General features: G+C 35.5%; 1 protein-coding gene across 5 annotated transcripts in view; it reads right to left on the reverse strand.

The window, feature by feature from the left end:
• Window positions 1-23,439, reverse strand: part of LOC114049735 (AT-rich interactive domain-containing protein 4B) — a 196,399-nt gene that overhangs the window by 58,347 nt on the left and 114,613 nt on the right. For all 5 annotated transcript variants that reach the window (XR_003569904.1, XM_027871123.1, XM_027871125.1 and 2 more), the window contains exons 11-16: window positions 21,709-21,863; window positions 12,262-12,334; window positions 5,204-5,298; window positions 4,508-4,605; window positions 3,055-3,295; window positions 2,051-2,226 (exon numbers count right to left, since the gene is read on the reverse strand). Coding sequence is in view for 4 of the 5 variants with exons in the window: in XM_027871123.1 (XP_027726924.1) it covers window positions 2,051-2,226; window positions 3,055-3,295; window positions 4,508-4,605; window positions 5,204-5,298; window positions 12,262-12,334; window positions 21,709-21,863 (838 nt within the window). In the remaining variant the exon portion in view is untranslated. The remainder of the gene's footprint in view (window positions 1-2,050; window positions 2,227-3,054; window positions 3,296-4,507; window positions 4,606-5,203; window positions 5,299-12,261; window positions 12,335-21,708; window positions 21,864-23,439) is intronic.

Genomic DNA, 23,439 nt, shown 5'->3' on the forward strand with positions numbered 1-23,439 from the left:
GAACAAAAAGTACTAAGATTCCTTGTATTCTCAGAAGACTATTTGATTGGAATGCTAAGATTATACAACTGTACTTCACTGATTATAGAGTATATATTCTGGTACAAAAAATAAGTTTAATCTTTGAGCAACAAAAATCTTAATTATAGCTCTCAGCACAGTTAAATAAAAAAAGAAGGAAAGCATATAGTGCTAAGTCCAAATTCTTCTTGCAAAAACAGCAGACAAATTAGATCTTCCATAGTTCAGCACTGAACATACTTGAGGTATTCCACAAATGTTAAACATGAATAATAATAACAACAATCAAACAAAACTTTAACAATGTTTAGGAAGTAGAATGGGAAAACTCTTACTGGTCATGAAACAAACATTAATATTCTATATTAGTCAAGCAGGTTAATCAAAATGAAACATGAGATCCATTTAATGTCAGATAGGGATACAAACCAAATGAATTTAACCCAAATAACACATGGGAGTGAACAAAAAGCAAACATCACAATTAAATTATTAGAAATGAGCCAAATCTAAGAATTCACTGCTCTATTCAACAATGCAGTGGGCAAGATCAAAGGCTAGAGAAATAAGAAGTTGAAAAAAACCAGGAAGCCCCAAAAGACAATGTTTTCAAATATAAAATGCATTGCAATATGTAGGCTAAAATAACATACATATACATGTATGTACATACACATATATGTGATATATAGATATACATATATCCAATAACATTGATCTACATTGAGATACATTTCAATGTCATTTGATATAATATATATATGCATACTGATTTCAATTTACTTTCTTTTAAAGTACCACATTTTGGGTCAACAGATCATTCTAAAAAACATAAAATAACTCCAACAGATCTCTCTCAAGTCTGAGGCCAAACTCTTACAGGATGTATTTCATGCCTGAAGTGTGGAGAAAGAAAACAGATAACTCTAAGTAGTAGCCAATTCCTTAGGGGAAAAAAGTTTATTAAAAAAAAAACCACAAACTATCTAAATAATCCTTTAAAATTGTATTTCTAGGTAGCTCATCAGTAATATTCTCTAGCATAAAATCAGTAAATTAATTTCTGATATTCCCACAATGTGTAATAGTTTTTAAATTTAGTAATTAGCATTCTTTAGAAGTAAGAAAATGAATCAGTCACAAATTTATTTTTAGGGTGTGAACAGCAAGAATGAATATTAGAAAACAAGAATAAGAAGAAACTGAAATGGCTATGGGGACAAAAATCCATGGAATATTTTATAAGGAAATCCTAAACATGAATAAGTTCCAGTGGAAGACTTCAACTACATTCTTCTGCTACCTTATCCTACCTTACCTCACGTACTTTACTTTCATCTTGGCTGTTTGGCTCAATCTCTCATGTAATGAGGCTGCAAGTGAGGTCTTAGAGGACAGAACAGCCCACCGCAGAATTGCAAAACACTGACTCAGAGGCCCTTAACAGACCAACAGGAATTCCTGGATTACACTAAAAAAACTTTTTGGAACAGACGTTATTGCTCACTACCTCATCAACATTTTAATCAAAAATAATTAGGATTTTGCATTTTTAAATTATGGTTTCAGAATTTAAGGTATCTAATTCCTGTCATTAATTTTAGCCCAAGTAATAAAAACATTAGCCACAACAAGCAATCTACAGACATCCAGTTTGCCAAAAACAATGGAACGGTGCTCTTTTTCACACATACCACTATCTAGCAAAATGTAATCAATAAATAGATTAAGCAGAAAGAAGCAATTTCATCCTTGTAAAGTTTCTCATATTTCTGAGTCAAGAACAAGAGTAATGAATCAGAAAACTTCATATTTCCTCCCCATACAATGGCATTTGTAAGATTTAGGCCATGCAAAATTTCTTACAAGATGAATCTAAATCAGGCAATTATTCTGCATTTGCTCTTATTTCTCTCATTTGGATTAATTAAAATACATCAACAACCTGGAGTAATGAATCCAACCATTTATTTACATCAAACTAACTTAGCTTTTCAAAATTATTTTTTACCAAAAACAAGTGTCTTACCCAGATTTTGCTTTTTCTTCTTCTGCCTCTACCTTTGTGTTGAGCATTTCATCTACCTTAATTGTATCATCTTCTTTAACTTCTAGATTTTCATTCTCTTCTGTTTTTTTAATGTTAAGTTCTTTTTCCTGATCAGACTGTGTATGTGTAGGTTCTGACAAATTCTTTTTATTACCCTAGGAAAATATTAGAGAGACTAAGCCAAAATTTAAAAAATTACCGTCCGTATTTTTATACCCATGATCTCTGAGAGTAAACCCAGAAGAATGTATACTCCTTGTGGGTAAGGAATGTTGGTCCCTTTTGTCTTTGTATTCTTAGTGCAAAGCACATAGTAGGGTCTTAATAAATGCTTGCTCAATTGGTATTAATGTAATTCCTAGCAACAGAAAATTGTTCAGTATTATTTAATTCACTACTTAACTTTTTAAAGTAAAAAATTATCGTGAAAATAAGAGTCAAAGAAAGAAGTGGGGTGCAGGGCAAGTCAAATCTATATCAAAATGTCTTAAGTCCACTGCCTGCATTTTATACCAAGAAGGGAAATTGTGTTTAAGTACAGCATTAGATATTTCCAACTTTCTGTCTACAATTTTTTAATTGGGAAAATTTGTACCCAGTAGTATAGTTATAGACATAATAGAGATGTTTAAACTACATTTAAAGAATTTATTAAAGACATTTTAATAGAATCTGACATTAATTCATTCTCCATTAATAGCAAGGAGTTACTACTTTAAGAATAAGAATGTAAGAAAAATTATGAAAGTAAAAAAATTTTTTAAACCACACCAGGCAAAAATAATTAACTACAACCTTTTGTGACACAAAAAAAATATAATTACAATACCTAAAATTAAAAAAAAAATAGCATGTTGGTGAGGAAACATCAAATCACTAGTAATGGAGGGTGTATTTTGTACTGTGGAACTTTGTAAGTTTAATTAAGGATTATAACTCAAAGGATCTACTAACAAGTACAGCACAGATAGAATCTAGTTTACCAGACAAGGTTTGATATTTTCTTTTCTTTCAATCTCATCTTCAGCAGGTTTCTCTTCTTGTAACATAGTATCTCCTTCCTCTTTAACCTCTGCTTTTATCTCTGACTCAGGTTCTTCCTTGTTTTTTGTTTCTTTTGCATTTTCACATTCCTTACAAAGCTTGTTAACCATCTTCTCAGGCAATGCCATCTGAAATTCAATGTTGGCTGACCTACAATATTCTTCAAAGCCATATAAATATCTGTAAACAGGAAGACAAATTATTTTTGGTAAGAAGACCCAATAGGATTAAAGATTAGTGTCATGAATACAGTGGGACTAAAGGGCTGATGAGGAGCCACTTAACTATCAAATTCTCTAATTCCTAAACCTGTGAAAACTGGCTACAAAAATATGTCTAATCCTCATTTAGTTCTTAACGCACAGAGACACACCTTCATAGCAGCTAAGTGACACAAGGGAGAGAGTGCGGGCATAAGGGATAGCCAGTGAAAATGCAAAGTCAGGAGACAGTGTCTTGTGCAAGTTATGCAGAGGGTAATAAAGTATAGCACTAGAAAGGCAGGAAGAGGACAAGCTGTAAAGGGAGTTAAAAGTCAAATAAGAGGATTTTATATTTAATCTTGGAAGTAATATGAAGCCAATGTACAGGGAAGGTGATATAGTTAGACTTGTGCTTTAGGAAAAAGATTTTGATAGTTGGGTACAGGTGGTACTGGAGTAGGGAAAGAGACCTGAGGCATGGACACCAACTAGAAGTCTTATCACAATAGTCGAGGGGTGAAGTGATAAGATATTGTGAAGGTACAAAGGAAAATATTTTACAACTCACTGGACATATGTGGTGAGAGCACAAAGTCAAGCATATTGTCTAAAACCGAGGCTGAAAACCTGAGTGACTGGAAGGATGGCAGTGTTCTCAAATAGTAACATGGAAGCTTGGAAGAGGGGTGGGTTTAGGGGGCGTGAGGAGATCTGAGAAGCAAATCACAATCTATACATGCATACTTAATTTTGTATGACTCACAACCAAAAACAAAAAAGAGGTATGAGCTTAGGTTGGCTTCTTACTTATTGGTCCCTGCTTAGAGGAAAGAGCCCACCATCTGAGAGTCAACTGTCATAGATCTGAGGTGATATGTTGAGGTGGGAGGTAGGGTGAGGGTGGGGGATTTTTCCAATTTTACTTGCACAGCCATTGCTATGAGTGTTGCCTGAATACTGGCATGGTTATAACTGCCCTGATGGGCCAACAGGAAGAGGAAGGTTGGAACACAGGGAAGAGAAAGTATAGAGTTCTGGTGGATAAAGGGCTAAGAGTAGTTGTATTGGAGACAAAGTCCACAACAGCCTTCCCTTTCTACCTATGTTCCTACTCTCTGATGGGTTGATCACACTCCCTTGGGGTCTGGACATAGCCCTCATTTGAGAAACCACTGCCCTTAACACTTACTTTTTGTAAGCACATTTAACATTGTATCCTGCAGCTGAATTTAAAACAGGAATTCCAAGATCTTGATAGACTTGCTTCCATATGGCTCCACTTTCAATCTATAATGAAAAATAAAATTAAAATTTACATGGATAAGCTAGCAAAGAACAAATTTTAGGAGAAAACACGTTTTTCCATGGAGATCAAATTAAGAATTGGAAGTGATTTTTTAAAAAATTAACTTGATACAACTCATTTCTAATTGAAAAGACAAAATTTAAATTTCATTCTCTACTAGAAACTACCATTCAAGTAGGATTTGTATTAAATTTAAAATAAAAAATTAAATAAAATTTGAAAACCAATAAATTAAACATTAAAAGTTTGTCATGCTAAAAAAAAATCAGAGCTGCTCTACTGACTTCAGCAGGCATACATTTAAACAAAATGTTTAAAAGACAACTGTCGTGCTGATTTCTATATCAAACTGAAAGTAATTTCCAGGGTTATGACAGTTTACTGAGAAACTTATGACAGCAAATTTAAATGACTGAATAACACATAAACTATGAAGTATGAGTTTTAATTCTAAATAAAACTGCAAATTTGATAATAGTGATTCTTTGCGTGTAAAAAAGTAACCATTCTTTTTTTTTTATCCATACTTTTCAATCCTTTAAGGTTTTGACATACTTCACTATTAATCTTAATACTTACATTATCAAATCCTCCAAGTTTGTGTACAAGTCTAAATAATTTAAAGAGATTCAAATTTCGGTATCCAAGTACAGGCCTTTTATTAATAGGTGTGCCTATTAGTAAAACAAAAATTATTTTAAGAGATTTTTTTAAAACTGTAAGAATTGAAATTTTGTGAAGTTGCAATTGTTAGAAAAAAAATGAACAAACTATATTTTCTAATCACACTAGAAGGTATACAGGCAATATATTAAATCAAATTAACATTCTTCCTGACCCGATACACTTACTATTAATTATTTATATTTCTATTCTAGAAATAGAAATTCCATTTCAACTTTAAGCACTTTACATTAGCAAAAACTAGTTAAATTTCAAACTACAGCCAAGAAGTTTCAATCTGAATGAGAAATATCATTATCTGATATTACGCATTGCACACAGTATGTGATACATGTTTATTCTTGATTAGGATATGTCTGAGAAGACAAAGTACAGATAGTACTGAATCCGAGAGTCAAAAGTCTTGAGTTCAAAGCTTGTTTCTATTACTGAGTAACCTTAGGCAAGCCACTGAACCTGCTGGGGCCTTAGTTTTATCTGTAAGTAAAATAAGGAGGCTAGACTAGATGACTTCTAAAGTCTCTTCTACTCCAAATGACTCTATGACCTCATGGATCCTACACAAATATGAAACTTCAGAGAATAAATCTTCATTTTAAATGTACAATACTGAAATCAAATATCATAAGTAAGTCAAAGTCAAATACAAGGCAAAATTCTTTAATAATAAAGAATGGAGAAAGCACAAAATATCTGTTTCAATTCGCATTTAACTTTATCATATATTCTTCAAAAAAGTTTTTAGGGATCTTTACTAATAGTTATTTATTTGATGAGAGACCTGGTAAATAGAGGAAGAACAGAAGTAAGTAGAAATGAGTAGTGACAGGACAGCTGATGGGCAACAATACAATGGTCTTGGAAAATAACTACATACAAGAGCAACCAAATCCTTGATCTATCACTCAAATGTGTTTCACTTCTATGATTATGAACTATAAAATTCCTTTACTTGACCAAAGCTTCCTATCTATTGAAACCACTTCTCAGTGATCACCACAAAGCACTTGAGAGAAAAAGAGCTAAATTGTAGAGCTAAACTGATTCACTAAGGGAGTAAGGATGTTTGGGAAAGCCATTGCTGACTGGTAAAGAACTGAAAGATGATGGAAATGAAGGACATGCTGAAGACAAAGAAGTGACTCCCCTCTATCTGCTGTCTTTTCAGATCACAATGTAAGCTTCTTAAGGGGTGGGACTCTCAGGCTTACTTGTATTTGTAATCCCCAGAGTATAATACAGTCCTTGCCACATAATAAAAGCTTAATAAATGCACTCTCACTTGAGCTATTTATCTAACCAATTATTCCATTATTTCCCTATGCCTTACTCTTCCTAAATCCATTCTTCCCTCCATCCCTCAGTATTTATTAATAAATCCACTACAAACTTAAGACATCTAATCTCAGCTGGTCCCTCACTTTAGTCTTTTGTGTCTTCCATCTTGATTCATTATCACACCTCATAACACCCACTCTCCCTATCTAATAAGCATAGGACCTCATCTGATACAAGATGAGATAGAGAAGGAAATGGCAAACCACTCCTGTATCTTTGTCAAGAAAACCCTAAATGGGGTCATGAAGAGTTAGACACGACTGAAAACAACTAAATAACAAGAGGCTTTTTGCTGTGAGCTACTTCTACATTTCAAAACCCTGTTATTCCAGTTTGATGAAGAGATGAACCATCTCTCTCTGGAAGGCCAAACTCATTATTTTTAAAATATATTTTTATTGAACTTTGTCTTAAAATCGCCTGCATTTCTAAATGTGTCCCCCTAGTCCCAAGTGCCATTCATTAGAACAAAGAGAAAGAAAGAAAAAGCACAATAAAACTAAACAATCTATTAAAAAAAAGAAAAAAATGATCTAATGTTATATATAATGTTCCACACCCATAGTACCCCACTTCAATCCACAATCAATAAAAACATATTAAGCACATACTATGTGCCAGGCACTATGCTAAGTGCTGGGGACACAAAAAGGGGCAAAAGATAGTGTCTGTCTTCATGGAGTTTACAATCCAATGGAAGAGACAATAACAAATATATATATATATATATATATATATGTATATATATGTATATGTATATATATATGTATATATATATGTATATATATGTACACACACACACATATATGTAAAATATATATACATATATATATGAAAAATAATCTATATACAAGATAAATAGGAAAAAATTAACTGAGGGAAGACACTGGAATTAAGAGGGGTTAGAGGAGACTTCCTGTAGAAGGTGGGATTTTAGTTGGGACTTAAAGGAAGCCAGGGAGGTCAGTAAACGAAGATGAAGAGGGAGAGCATTCTAGGCATGGGGAACAACTAAAGAAGATGCCCAGAGCTGAGAGATGAAGTGTTTTGTTTGTATAACAGTCAGGAGGCTGGTGTCATTGGAATGAAGAGTATGTGTCAGGGACTGATTATAAGACTGGAAAGGTATGAGGGGGTTAGGTTATGAAGATCTTTTTGAATGCCAAGCTTTGGGCAAGGATGCCACATATTTTTATATTTGCTCCTGGAGGTAACAGGGAGCCACTAGAGTTTATTGGGTGTGGGGAAGTGGGAGTGTTTACATGGTTGGATCTGTGCTTTAGGATGGCTGAATGGAGAATGGATTGGAGTGGGGAGAGACTTAAGGCAGTAATTGAGGTGTGAGGTAATGAGGGCCTGCACTAGAGTTATGGCAGTTTCAGAGGAGACAAAGGGATGTATCTGAGAGATGATGCAAGGGTAAAATCAGCAGGCCTTGGCAACAGCTTGGATACAAAAGATGCGATATACTGAGGAATCCAGGATGACTCCTAGGTTGTGAGCCTAAGGGACTGGGAGGATGGTGTTGTTCTCTACATTAACAGGGAAGTTAAGAGGTGGGAAGGCCTTAAGGGAGAGATAAGTTCTGTTTTGGACACGCTGAGTTTAAGATATCTACTGGACATCTGTGAGGCAGCTGGTGACTCAGTGAATAGAGAACTGTGCTTATAGTCAAGAAGACCCAAATTCAAATCCAGTTTCAGATACTTCCTAGCTGTTTGACCTTAGGTAAGTCACAACCTCTGAATGCCTGACAAAAGGATCCACTGGAGAAGAAAAGGCAAACTACTCCAGTATCTTTTCCAAGAAAACCCGATGGACAACTTTGGTCCATGGGGACACGACAAGTCAGTTATTCAACTGACCAATAACAAAACTGGACATCCAGTTTGAGACATATGAAAGGCAACTGTAGATGCAAGATTGGAGGTCAGCAATAGGGAAATAAAACTAGATTTGAGAATCATCAGCATAAAAATGATAATTAAATCCATGGGAACTGGGGATCACCAAGTGAAGTAGTAGAGAAGGAAAAGAGAAGAGGGTCCAGGACAGAACTCTATGGGATGCCTACAGTTAGAAGGTGTGACCTGGATAAGGATCCAGCAAAGGAGGCAAAGAAGGAGTGGTCAGATAGTAGGAAAACAAGAAGAAAATGGCATCCTGAAAAACTAGAGGGAAGAGAATATCAAGTGGTTGATGGTGATGGTGATGGTGAAGAACAGTGTCAAAGGCTACAGAGAGATCAAGGAAAATGGAGACTGAGAAAAGGCCATTGGATCTGGCAACTAAGATCATTAATAACTTTGAAGACAGCAGTTTCAGTGGAATTACAAACTGGATCATTAGAGATTAAGAAGAAAGTAAAAGGAGACAAAATCTCAGAAGCACCTATTGAAGACAGTCCTTTCAAAAAGTTTACCTACAAAGGGCAGAAGAGATGCAGGATTATAGGTAGGAAGGATGAAAGGATCAAGTGATCTTTTTTTATCAGGATAAGGGAGACAGGGGCAGGTGTAGGCAAAAGAGGAGAGATTGAAAATAAGTAAAAGAGTAGGAATGACAGAGGAGGCAATCTGTTGGAGGACATAGGTTGGAAAAGGATCACTTGAACAATCTGCAAAGAAATGGGAGAGGGGGAAAGAGAGAGGTGCACTTCCACATCTATTCTTTAGGACCAAACTGAGTCATTAAAATTTCATAGCATTCAATTAATTTACTTGTTTCTTCACATTTTTTCCCAGAAGCTTAGCTCCATAATCACTGCTTTCTAGAGTATTTTCACTTTCTTATCTATTACCTCATTTCTATTGTCTACTAACATGCCCAGGTCTATCCTTCCATTAACCCTACCATCTCTTTAAATGATCTCCCTATAACTCTCATTTTCATATCCTAATTCCCAGAAAACTGTCTATTCTAATTACCTCTATTTTCTCCCTTTTTATTCACTTCTCAACAACTTGCAATCTGGCTTCTGACCTCATCATTTAAACCAAACTGCTCTCTCCAAAGTTACTAACAATATCTTAATTGTCAGATCCAATGGCCTTTCTCAATCCTCATCCTTCTTGATTTCTCTACAGCATTTGATACTTTTGACTACCCTTTTCCTTCTGGATATTCATTTCTCTGTGGGTTTTTGTAATACTGCTCTCCCTGCTTCTCCTTCCACTGTGGGCTTGGCTGTTCCTTCTTAGTCTTTTTGGCCAGATAATCATCCATATTCCACCACCTAATTGTGAGTATACACCGAGGCTCCGTCCTGTCCCTTCTCTTCTCTCTATACACACTTTTTGGGTGACTTCATCATATCCTGGAGGCTTAATTATTATAAAACGATAGCCACCCCACATGTCTGGAAGTACTCTCTCTTCTATCTTAGAGTTCCTCTCTCCTTTACGACACAGCACAAACAGCTCTTATTCATTAAGCCATTCCTGATCACCCCAACTGCTTCCCTCCCAAACTATCTTAATTTAACTATTTTATATTTATTTATAATTATTCACTTTACGTTTATGTTGTATGTGCATGCGCGTATGCGCGCGCGCGCACACACACACAGAGTTGTTGTTTCCCCTACCAGAAAAATAAGCTCCTTGTGAACTAGATTGTTTCACTTTTTATATTTATCTCCCTGGAACACAGTAGGTCCTTAATAAAGGCTTACTGATTGACTGATATATCAAAGCCTCATCTCATTCCTGAGCTCTAAATTCTCTGGATATTCTCTACCATTTCACAAAAGCCTTCTCACCCTGATAGTTCACTCCATCCCAAAATTTCTCACACTGGAAGTACTCCCCATTCCACTTCAGCTCCTTCCTCTGATTGATGGGTACCTCCCATAATCTCCATTTTAAGGAAAGCACCCAGGTCAGGGTTCACAACTAGGTGTCTAAACTTTCTCTACTACGTACCCTCCATGCCCTACCATCTACTACCTCCATTTTTCAACTCTCCTTTTTGTGCTGGATTCCCCCCCACTCTTTAAGGACAGGGACTCTCTCCCTCTCTTTCTTCTTGCACTTATATTTGTGCTTGGTACATGGTAAATGCTTAAAGCTTGTCAACTTGTTGTTGACTTGAATTGATTATTAGATACTTTGAATTAGATATCAATCATATAGGGATCTTGAACTCAACATTCCAAAACAGAACCCAATTTCTTTCTAGCAAACACATTCCTTTCTTGTACTTATTTCTGTAGAAAATACTTTATAAGAAAATACTCTTTTTTCTAATTCAGGTTTATAACCCTGGAGTCATCTTTTACTCCTATCACCCTCACTACACATATCTAATCAGTTGTCAAATCTTGTCAATTCAATCTCTACAACATCTCTCTCAAATGGATACTTCTTTCCATTCATGTATCCACCACTCTAGTCCAGGTCCTCATCACCTCTCACCTGCACTACAGTAATAGACTCTTAATTGGCCCCTCTGCCTTAATTCACTCCCCTCTCTAATTCATTCTCCATACAGTTGTCAGTGGTATTCCTAGAGCACAGTTTTGACCATGTCAGTCCCATGATTTAATAACACCAGTGGCTCCCTATTACTGCTAGGACCAAATACAAACTCCTCTGTTTGGCATTTAAAGCCCTTCAAACACGCTTCCAACATACCTTCCAGACTTATTATGAGTTATTTTCCTTCACACACTCTATAATCAAGTTATTCTGGTCTTCCTGCTATTCCTCAAACACACAGCATTTCCACTCCCATTTTCTAGGACTTCTCACAGGCTGCTGTCCCCCAGGCCTGGAATGCATTTCTTCCTCAATGTCACATCTTAATCCCTAGCCTCTTTCAAAGCTCAGCTCAAGCAGCACCTTCAACAGAAGGCCTTTCTTGATTCCTCAAATGCTAGTGTTTTCCCTCCCAAATTACCTTGTGTTTAACTTTTTAGAAATTTTGCATACCATTATGTTTATATACTGTCTCCTCCAACAGACTCTTTGAAAGTAGAATCTATTTCATTCTGTTTTTACATCCATAATATCTACACAGTGTCTTGTGTATGATAGGCCTAATGATATACCTTTCTTCACAACTCTTTTCCTTACAACAAGAAGAAAACAGGGCAAGAGAGAAGAAAAAGGACTGAAATCAGTGTGGAGGCACCTTGTTTTGGGTGGGTGATCTATGGTAATACTGCTAAAATTAATTTCTGAGGTGATCATGTCATGGTTGTTCTGTAATTCTCTACTAGATCTGTTCTAATTTGCATATTTCCCCCTTTTTCTTCTGAGAAACAAAGAAGTTCTATACTGGATTAGAATAAGAATCCATACATCTAAAGATATATACTACATAAAATTCAAAATATTTTATTTTAAAGTATAAAGAGTGCCTCCATTCTAGCGATTCAAAATCAGAGCAGCAAAAAAAAGAATAAAGTAGGTATACTTTTAGATAAGAGACCTACAAATAGATATCTGGAAGACAGATCAATTTACAAAATGGTATAACTGTTTACATATCATGAAGTTTGAATGTATCTTTAAAATTAATCAAAATCAACTTTTAATCACTAAACTGGATATCAATTTGATTATCTGAAAAAAAAATTAACTGGAGATTAATTGAAAGAAAACACACTTCACCTCTGTCTTCCATAAATTTGTAAAGCTGTTGAAGAAAGTTCTCTCGTTCCTCTGGAAAGGGTTCTATTTCTTCCTAATAAAAACCAAACAAGATAAAAAAAAAATCAAAATTTGTCCAATTTAATATTTAATTAATACAAGCTGGTTTTATGACCCCCTCCAAAATTATATTATCGTAAGGTGCCAAAAGGGTGTTTTACCATTAAAATATGAAGTTTTAATAATACTAAGTTATTAAGAAGCAGCATATGCTACTTCCAAAATCGTTATGTTTTAAATCAGAATTCTCTCTGAAAAGTAATCTATTAAGTAAAATACCAAAAAGGAATTCCACAAAGGGAGGCAAGAGTAGAAATAATTCCCTCAGAAATTCATGAATAAGCTTTTTCCTATACCCATAACTCATTTACAAACTAACATTACAGTCACAAGAAGACCTACTCTTAAACTGGAACAGGTAGTAATAAAAAAAAAATTTGCTTCTATAATATACTTTTCCCCCAAGATGAGATATAACTAGAGATAAACTTACACATAACCCCACCGTGCAGTAATTTAAACTTATGGAATCGAGTGGGGCCCAAACTTGGTTTAAAATTACCTGAAGACTCAGAGTTAGGGAAATCTTCAGATAATTAATTTGCTTCCCATTACAAGGAAGGGCCTAGTTTCTTGCTGTTGTGATCAAGGGTTGCAGCACTGGTAAATGGGTCCCAGAAAACCTATAGAGAGCAGGGTAGTTAATTTAGATATTATGGGGGCAGAAAAGACCCCATTTATTCAGTGGCTTGCATTTTAAAATGGGAAGTGGAAGGGAGGGGTAATAGAGTTGACAAATGGAACTTTACATTTATCCTGGCTGTTATGTACCTAAATCCAGTGTCAAGGGGATATAAAACTATTTTCTTTGAAATGGAGGTTCTAAGTCTATAAATCACTTCCAGGCCCAAGATATACCACCATTTTCAATTATAGAAAAAATTATTTAATTAGTTATGGGCAAGGGAGGTAGGGCTGGGAGAAAATACTCAGATAAATTATATATCTAGGTTTTATAAAGAACATATGGGACAAAAATGAATAATAGCAGAAGCAGTACTTATTAATTAAAAGGATAAAAAATGGAATGTTTATATAGCACTTAAAGATTTACAAAGTACTGCACATATATTAGCTAATTTAAGGTCTACAACAATCGTAATTATGCCCATTTAGCATTTGAGGAAACTGAGGCCCAGAAACGTTAAGTGAGTTGCTCATGGTCATACAAAGGCAAAAGCAGGATTCACACCCATGTTTTCTTGTCTAGCCCTATCCACTATGCCACAACATGAAGAAGGTGAAGAATTTTACTTATACATTCAGAAGGCAATTAAAAATAAGGTTCCTGAAAAGTCTGATAGAGCTACACAGGGATTTCAGAGATAAGCTCATATTTATAAAGGAAATAGTCAAAAGATATAAGAAAGGAACTCAGGATACTCAGGAACAAACATAGAAGAGTGACATGGAACTATAAGAGGCTAAACCAAAAAATAAGCTTAAGTTTCTAAAAACGCTAAGTGCAACAGAAAGTACTTTTAAAGGTGTGTTTGGTGTGAACAGGCTTATTACTTGAGATAAATGGCAATGTTAAGAGGGGAAAAAAACAATAATAGCTAGCATATACATAGTGCTTACCATTTGCCAGGCACTGTGCTAAAAGCTTTACAATTATTATCTTATTTGATCCTCACAACAATCCTTGGAGGGGGGTGGAGGAAGAAAGTAAAACTACTTATCTCCTACTTAGTTTTATCTACTTATTAAGGAGAACAATTTTCCATTAGAAAGGGTGAAAAAAAATTCAGAGGTATTTGAACTCCAAGACAGGCAATGATAGAGGAAAGAATCCAACTGCCAAAGTTCGAATCTCTAGAGGACCAATCTCTAGTCTCGTTCCCTATTTGGGTATTAAAATAATTTGAATATGAAATTATGGAAACACAGCCATTAATCTTTGCATAATTGTAGAGAATGAGAGAAGTGTAAGAATACAGGACACTGATAAATGTTATCCTGATTATCAAAAAAGAACAAAAGGTAGGTTATGACAAATACAACATGCTGACCTTAAAATAAAATTCTAGATTAGATTATAAAACAGATGCTTTATGAACACTCAGAGAGAATGGTTATCATTAAGAGACAGCACGAGTTACCAAGAACAAGTCATACTGAATTAACCTCATTTTCTGTCTCTGGCTAGAATATCAGGCCAATAGAGAAAAAGGGACCATCATAGACACATTAACATCTCAATATCAGCAAGTAATTTTTGATAATGCCAGTAATTTCTTCATTATGGACAAGATGGAGTAAGGAAATCTGAATGAGAATATAGTACGGCACGATTATAGCTGGCAGAATAAATATAGCCAAAGAAGGCTGATTAATGAGTAAATACCAACTATCTCTGTCCTCAGCCCTGTTCTTTTCAACATTTTTAACAACAGCCTGCATGATAGGATAGTTATCACATTCATAAAATCTGCATGTGACACAAAACTGTGGAGAATAAATATGATCTATCTGATAGATTAATAACTGAAAAAGACCTTAAAGGTCATCTAATCTAAAACACCCATTTAACAAATGAAGGTCTTATCTAGCTGGAATGATGTTTATTAAATGCTTCAAAAACATGAAATTTTACCCAGGAGAGTGTTTTTATTCTGAGTACATACATAGTAACCCTCTTCTGAATCCTCTCCTGCCCATCCCTACACCTTAAATAGACATTCTTTTTGAGTTGCTATGATTGAAAAAAATTCTTCACCTAGAGGTCAGCTGTCTGATGATAAGCCTCTCTGTACTTAACTAATTTTTGAATGACAGGACTTAAAAGCCATCACTGGGCCCAGTGTGAATCTGGTAATACCTTCTAAACCTAGATAAGGCAGATAGATGGATAGATAAGATAGATAGATAGATAGATAGACAGACAGACAGACAGATACAGATAGACCTATCCCAAGATAAATCTAAATAACAGATAATATACTATAGAAGATTCTCAGCTGACAGGGTGGGAAGAAGGGGAACCATGGGAGGTTTGACAATGAATAAAAAGTCTCTATCGTGAATGACAGAGTAAGTCAGGAGAAGTGCCTTTCCACAATGAGGACCTGGTTGAGATTATGTAACATAAATCTGTCATGGATTTATTAAGTGTAGTTTCATGATTTTTGCCAGCTTTGCTCAGCAGCATGTGAATAAGAGCAAAGGCAGTAAATGGTGGATGTAATCCAAGACAGAGTCTTGGCAAGGTAAAACCTTCAATAGGATGAGGGGGCAAGGAACTTGAGAGAAGCACACAGTGTAGAGCTGAACTAGTTCACCAAAGGAGAAGGATGAGGAAGAGAGGGGAGTATAGCTCTCCAGGGGTGATGATCTGGAAGTAGATAACAGATTCAATAATCTATCTATCTTTATGTCTATCCATCTATATCTAACTATATCTAACAGACTGCGCATCCAAATGCACATCATAGTTTAGACATTTACAATGCATCACATTCCCTCCTGCAATTGCATCTTCCCCAGTTGCCTTTCCTGAGCCTACTCCTGAATGAGTACCTCACCTTAATCCCTCTCTACTTTCCTGTTAAGCAAAGCTGTCCCAAAGCTCTGGGATGGTTCCACCACAAGGCTGAACCCATAGGAATGATGATAACCTACCTGAACACATTCTTCAATGATTAATGAATTCTCACCCTGTCAATTCCTTCCCTTTCCAAGATTCTGAACCTCAGCTGTCAAAGTTTAAACCTTATTTTCCATCTCCCATTGACTGCTTCTTTATTCCACCCACCCCCAATATCCCACTGTAAGGTACTCATTCTATCAATAGTGCTTTTTGTAATATCTGTTCCATAGGTAACAAGTCTATTTTCATCTTAAACCTTTTCTTTTGCCTCTCTATCCATCTTCATGTACTCACTGAGACCCTGCTTTCTCCTGATTACATAGCTTCTCTGGCCACCCTCCAACACTTGGTTGCATTTTCACCCAAACTCTCCCACTCACTAGTTGAGCTGGGGGAATTGAAATACACCTTCCTCCCACCTGCTATTTCTAGCCTTTCCTTCTCTTACCATGACTCAGTAACCTCTCATTCCTCCTTTGAAATTTTTTCAATCCATATCTGCCACCTAATCAAGATTCTGTTAGCTATTGTCTAACTGACCTCCAGGACACTTCTTTTCTCAACAAATTCAGTGCCTGGCTGTCTTTATCCTCTCCTCAATTTTTGACCTAATACTAGGGAACTTCAAAATATATATTGACATTTCCTTAAACATCTAACTTCCCAGTTTCTCAACTAACTCATTTCTCATAACCTACTCCTCCACTCCACTGTACCTATACACAGAAATGTTCATATCCTTGACCTTGTCATCACCCACTAAAACATCACTTTCGGAACTGTGAAATTCCCCGATCTGATCACTATCTGTTGTCATTCCATTTCTCTCTACTGTGAAATCCTTAATGCTGTTTATTGGCCTTGTACGACCTGCAATCCCTCAGTCCTTTCGCAGATCTTCACCCCTGCAGAGTTATACTCCCCTCTCTTCCCCATCCTTACCTCTTGGTGAACCAGTTCAGCTCTATACTGTCTGCTTCTCTCAAGTTCCTTGCCCCCTTATCCCACTGAAGATCTTGCCTTGCCAAGTCTCAGTCTTGGATTACGCTCACCATTCACTGCCTCAGCTCCTACTCACATCATGCTAAATAAAGCTGGAGAAAATCATGTGCTATGGCAAAAAAACAAACAAACTATGCTGACTAAATTCACGACAAACTTATGTTACATAATCTCAATCGAGTCCTCAATGTGGAAAGGCAATCCTTTTACAATTCCCTGATTCACTATCTCACTTGCCACAATGACTTTTCCAAACCTTTTCATCCCGTGTCAAACTTCCCATGGCTCTCCTTCTCCCCACCCTGTCTGAGAACCTTGTTTTTACAATTTCACTGAAAAAACTGATACCATTCACCAAGAGCTACCTTTTCTCCCCTTCTCCTCCTTTTTTCTCATCATTCAAATGCTTTCTGCCATGATCTCCTCCTTCACCCATCTAATATGAAAAGGTGGTCCTTCTTCTTGTCAAGTCAAACCCCTTCTACACACACAAATGATTCAATTATACCCCATTTTCTCCAGGAGATTGCCCTTTCTATCAAGCCGACCCTCTAACTATCTTCAATTTCTTCCTGCCTACTGGCTGCTTTCCTGCTACTTACAAACACACTCATGTCTTCCCTATCCTCAAAAAAAATCTTCCATTGATTTTTCCCTCCTCAATTTCCATGGCTAAAGTTATTGAGGCTACTAACAATCTGTGCCTTCAGTTCCTTTCCTGACACTTTCTTAACTCTGCATTATGGCTTCAGGCTTCATCATTCAACTGAAACTGTTTTCTCCAAGGTTACTAATGATGTATTAATTACCAAATCTAACAGCCTTTTCTCAAACCATTCTTCTTAACCTCTGTTACCTCTGACATTGTTAATCACTCCTTTCTCCTTAATACTCTCTAGGCTTTTTTTGTGACACTATTCTCTCCTAGTTTTTTTCCTACTTGTCTGACTGCCTTTCAGACTCATTTGCTGGATCTTCATCCAGGTTGAGGCCTAAATAAAGTGGCTGCTCCGCAAAGGATCTGACATAGCCTTTTTCTCTTCTTCTCTTCTACTATTTTGCTTAATGATATTATTTGCTCCTATGGATTCAGTCATCATCATTATGCCAATGATTCTCAGATCTATTCAGGTAGTCCCAGTCTCCTAATCTCAAATCTCAACCTGCCTACTAGACATCTCAGCCTGCATGTTGTGTAGATATCTAAAACTCAACATGTCCAAAACAGAACTATCTTTCCCTCAAATCCTTTCCTCTTCTGAACTTCTCTATTCCTTTGAGGTTATCATCATCCTCCCAGTCACCCAGGTTTGCAACTTGGGTTTTACTCTTGACTCCTCACTTTCTCTCACTCTCAAATACTCTATCCACTTCCAAGTCCTGTTAATTCTACTTTTGTCATATCAATCATATTTGCTCCTTTTCTCCTCTGTTAATACCCTGGAGTAGGATCTCATCATATCATGATGGGACTAGCCTGCTGATTGGTCTCCTTGATTTATGTCTTACCCCATTCCATTCCAAGTTCCACAAAGCTGTCAAATTAATCTTCCTAAAGTGCAAATCTGACCATATTACCCTCCTGTGTTCAACAGATTCCAGAGGCTCCTTATCATCCCCAGGGTCAAATATAAAATTCTGTTGTGTTTAAATCACTTCATAATCTGTCCCCTTACTCCCCTTTCAGTCTTCTTACTCCTTAGTCTTCCCTTCTCAGCCTACATACTTTACAATCCTGTGTTACTGGCCTTCTTGCTGTTCTTCAAACAAGACATTCAATCTCCTGATTAGGAGCAGTTTGTCTGACTGTCCCCTTTATTGGAATTCTCTCTCTCTCCTCATCTCTCTCTCTTGCCCTTCCTGGCTTTCTTCATGTTCCAGCTATAATCTTACCTTCTACAAGAAACCTTTTTTGATCTCCTTTAATACTAGTGCCTTCCCTCTGTGATTGCCCCCCATTTATCCTGTATATATCTTGTTTGTACATGACTGTTTTGCCCATTGTCCCCCCCATCAGATTGTGAGCTCCTTGAAAGCAAAGACTGGTTTTTTGTTTTGTTTTGCCTTTTTTATAACTCCAGGGCTTAGCACAGTACTTGGTACATAGCAGACCTTTAATAAATGCTAACTGACTTGATTTGTTAGTCACTAAGTATTTTTCACCCACTCTTTTTTTTTCTCTCATGTGGAAAGTTAGGCAGAATTATTTTGACTTTTTTTTTTTTTTAAAGATTTAGAAGACTCTATGTTTTGGGTCTTGATGCCATCAGAATAATGTCAACTGCAAAAAGTGAACATCTAGAGGATATCATTTCTATAAGGACTTCATCACTGATTTGTACTCTATAACAGATCGTCTCCATGACAGTAATAAACACTTTTGGCAAACATGTCCCTATCTTATTCCTCATTGTACATTAACATAATAAGAAGGTTTTTAAAACAAAGTTATCTCACTTCTTTTTTTTTTTATGGGAATGCTATATGAACCTAAACTATGTATGGAAGATACCTTTATGGTAGTGTTTTGCTTTCCAAAATATTATTATTATTATTATTATTATTGTAATCAACAAACAAGAAGCTCAGTGAGTGGTAACTTATACTGACTGTGGCTTTCAAACAAATATGTAATTATGAAGACTTAGGCTGATATAGAACTTAATTTCTGAAACCATGCCTGTTCTTTTCTTATACTTTCATCAAGCATGCCCTTGATAAAGGTGTAGGTTATTTCTCATAAAAGTTCTTCAGACTTGAGAAATTAAGCACATGATTTGGTAGTTATTGATGTCCTCTTTGGTAGGAATAGTGTTCATGATTTTTTAAAATAATTTGTCTGGTATCTTCACCTCTTTCTAGAACACTGAGAATCAATCTCTCCATCCCCAGAAAAGGCTGTCACCTTCAACAGAGGTCTCCTTTGATTATATCTGGTCTGGTCCAGCTACTGTTTGCAAACTGTTTTTATTCTGATCATATTTACTTTGTAATATAGTGAAATAGGGAATATACCATGTTAAGAGTCCAAATGGACTCTTTTGGTCAAAAATTGACCAATTATTGATAACTGGTCAAGATGTTCACATTTCAAGTATAAGTGATTAATATTTATAGATGGTCTCAAAACTATATGATCTTTAGTTCCTTCTGACTCCTTTTCTGCCCTCAGTCAATATTACTGAAGAAGAAGTAGGATGCAACAGAGAAGATAATATGGTCATTTTCTATTTCTCTTTTGTTTTGTACGTTACCATAGTCAAAGAATTCATTATCTAGTGGCCAGGTTACTAGTGAAGGATGTGCCTCTCTGTCCTTAGCTACATTTTTGGACAGCAGTCTACCATCACGAACATACCTGAAGCCTTTTTAACAGAGTAGAATCTGCCACACTTTGCACTACCTTGGCATAGTCTGACAAACTGAGGATCATCTATATAATCATAATGGGGCATAGGAGTAGGATTTTGTGGAGGTCCAAAACTTAACATTAAAAAAAAAGCCAACTGCACTGTCAAGGCAGGCATTCATACGTAAATGATTAGGGGTTTTAATTCACTGCAACCTTAATGAGTCTAGAGTGGGATATTTCTGCTTAAATGAATGAAAAAGTACTTATTAAATGAATATCACGTATCAAGCAGTATATCAAAAAAATAAAGGCTACATTAAGTATAGGGTACAGAGTAAGGAAACCAATGTTCCCAAGTTCTTTGCATTGATGAAACAACACTTGGGGTATTACATTTGGTCTGGGATGTCATGTTTTAGAAGTGACATGGACAAACTGGAGTACACCCAGAGGAGGGTGAGGAAGATAACTGGTGGGTATGGAAAAATGTCATATGAGAAGGAACTGGGGATAGATATATTCTTTGTTTTTGTTTTTGTTTTGTTTTTGTTTTTTTTTTGCTTTTTGGTGAGGCAATTGGGGTTAACTGACTTGCCCAGGGTCACACAGCTAGTTAAGTGTCAAGTGTCTGAGGCCAGATTTGAACTCAGGTCCTCCTGACTCCAAAGCTAGAGCTCTATGCACTGCGCCACCTAGCTGCCCTCGAGATAGATATATTTTGAACAAGAGATCACCTAGAAGAAATATGACATTTCTATTCAAATAGTAAGACTGTCACGTAGAAAAGAAGTCAGACAATTTATGTGGTTCCATAAAGCAGAACTAATACCAATGGCTGTGACAGTACAGGAAACAAGATCTCAGCTCAGTATAAGGAAGAACTTTAACACAATCAAAGGTGACAAAAATGTAATGAGCTTCCTGGTGAGTTCCCTCTTACCAGAAATTTCTAAGTTTATGTGAAATAGTCACGGAGAGAACAAGTATGCTTACTACTTGTAAATTTACCAAAGAGAGATCTGAGGTAAGCAAATGATCTATTAATGGTAAAACAGTCACAAAAAATTTTGATGCCAAAAATCTTCATATCAAACAGTAACAATCAGTAAGTAGGAGGAATTTAAACACAGCTTTAAAATATATTGCTAACTTTACAATGTTATTAATTTTACAGAGCAGAAAGTATATGCTATTAACTTGGTAAATAGTAAGAAAAATAATAATTCACATATTAGAGGTAAATACTATCTATGTAAAATGAATTCACTATGCTTACTGAATCTCCCTGAAAAAAAGTGAAGTTTCTTTATGCGAAATACTGCCAAAATACTTTATGCCAACTATGCCAAACAGAAGGAATACCTTCTGTTATTTACAGTTAGAAATATTATCAGATTTTACTTGCCTCCTCTTCACTACTATTATCTTCTTTTTCTTTTTCATCATCTTCTTCTTCTTCCTCCTCCTCTGCTTCACTGCTAGAGCTGTCCTCTTTCAATTCCGTTTTCCAGTTACTGGGAACAGTTTTACTTTTATGAAATTCAAGTGCATGGTCAAACGCTATAAGAAAATCAGAAATAATGCCTATTTTAAAAATCAAAGACAATATGCCTGGATATATAAAAAGGATGATTTTTTTTTTAATCTAAAGATAAATTAGGTTCAAACACAGATACGAGTTAAGGGTTATTTTCATGCGTTTAGCATGCTTATATAATTTTCAGAAACTTAACAAAAACTTAAGAGGCAACTAGTCAGTCTAACACTTTGAACATTTTATGAAAAGAATATATGATGTCAGTATTATCATTCAGAGTATAAACATCAGTTTTATTCGCACTGTTATCAGAAACTCATTTACTGAATTCAAACACTAGCAATTTTAGGACAGATAACAAAATCATTAGTGAAGAAAGCAACAATTGAAAATGATGGGTAAAATTAAATTATATATCTTATCAAGCCTGAATTAAGGCTATGCTAACAATCAGTCCAAATTAAAACATACATGGGGATTTGACCTTTCATAAGAAAACTAACAATTTATGAAGTTAACTTTTTGAGCTTTTCAGACAAACCACGCATAATTAAACTGATAAGGAAGACAAAGAAGCAACCCATTAACTGGGGAATGACAAAATAAATTTTGGTACATTAATTTAATGGAATATTACTGCGCTGTAAGAAATGAAGAATATATGAATATAGAATATTAGAATAATAGAATATATGGAAAGACTTATATGAACCGATATGAGGAGAAGTAAGGAGAGTCAAGAAAACAACACACACAATGTCTACCACAATGAAAACCGAAAGAACCACAACACACACAAAAATAATAAGTGAATGCTGCAAAATTACAAAGAATAAGCATAGCTCTGAAGAAGACATACGAGAAGATACTTCTGCACCTTTGCAGAGATGAGAGATTCATGAATGTAGTACACTGTATTTATTTACAGACTTTTCTAATCTGCTGATTAGTTTTTATAATCTTTCCCCTCTTCTGACTTTAAAAATACTATCTGTTATATAGGGTGGCTCTCTGGGGATGGGAGGGAAAACGCAAGGAGAAATTTTTGTGATGTTAAAAAAATCAAAAGATATTAATAAATTTATTTATAAATAAATTTGCTAAACATGAATTGGGAGAAAATTATTGATTATTAAAATACTCAGAATAAAGAACTGTATGCTACAAACTGTATAACTTTCAGTGAAAGTTACCTATTACAGTATTTCAGAAAAGACATGTCAAGTCATTAATGCTAAATAACAAATCACCACTGTATTCATCTCCTTTTCACAGTGTCAAGAATACTTATAAAGACTCTGGGCAAAATCAGGTTGTAGTAGTATAGAAGATGCTATGAAATTGTTTCTTTCTACCACCCACTATTTGATAGACCATCTTTCCTAACTTTGAGAAGTCAAAAAAAGTATAAAGCATTTTGGAAAGCTTTGCTTTAAAAACAAAACAAAACAAAAAAAACTATGCATATAAAATCAAATCATGCTATTTCTAAACTGAACAGTTAGAGTCAAACATTTATCTATCTATGCAGAGATATATGCATATAAATATATGTGCACATATATAAACTTCAAAGACAAAGCATTTTTAAAAGTCAAA

This window comes from Vombatus ursinus, unplaced genomic scaffold, assembly GCF_900497805.2.
Source record: "Vombatus ursinus unplaced genomic scaffold, bare-nosed wombat genome assembly UNPS02014798.1, whole genome shotgun sequence".
NCBI classification, from domain to species: Eukaryota; Metazoa; Chordata; class Mammalia; order Diprotodontia; family Vombatidae; genus Vombatus; species Vombatus ursinus.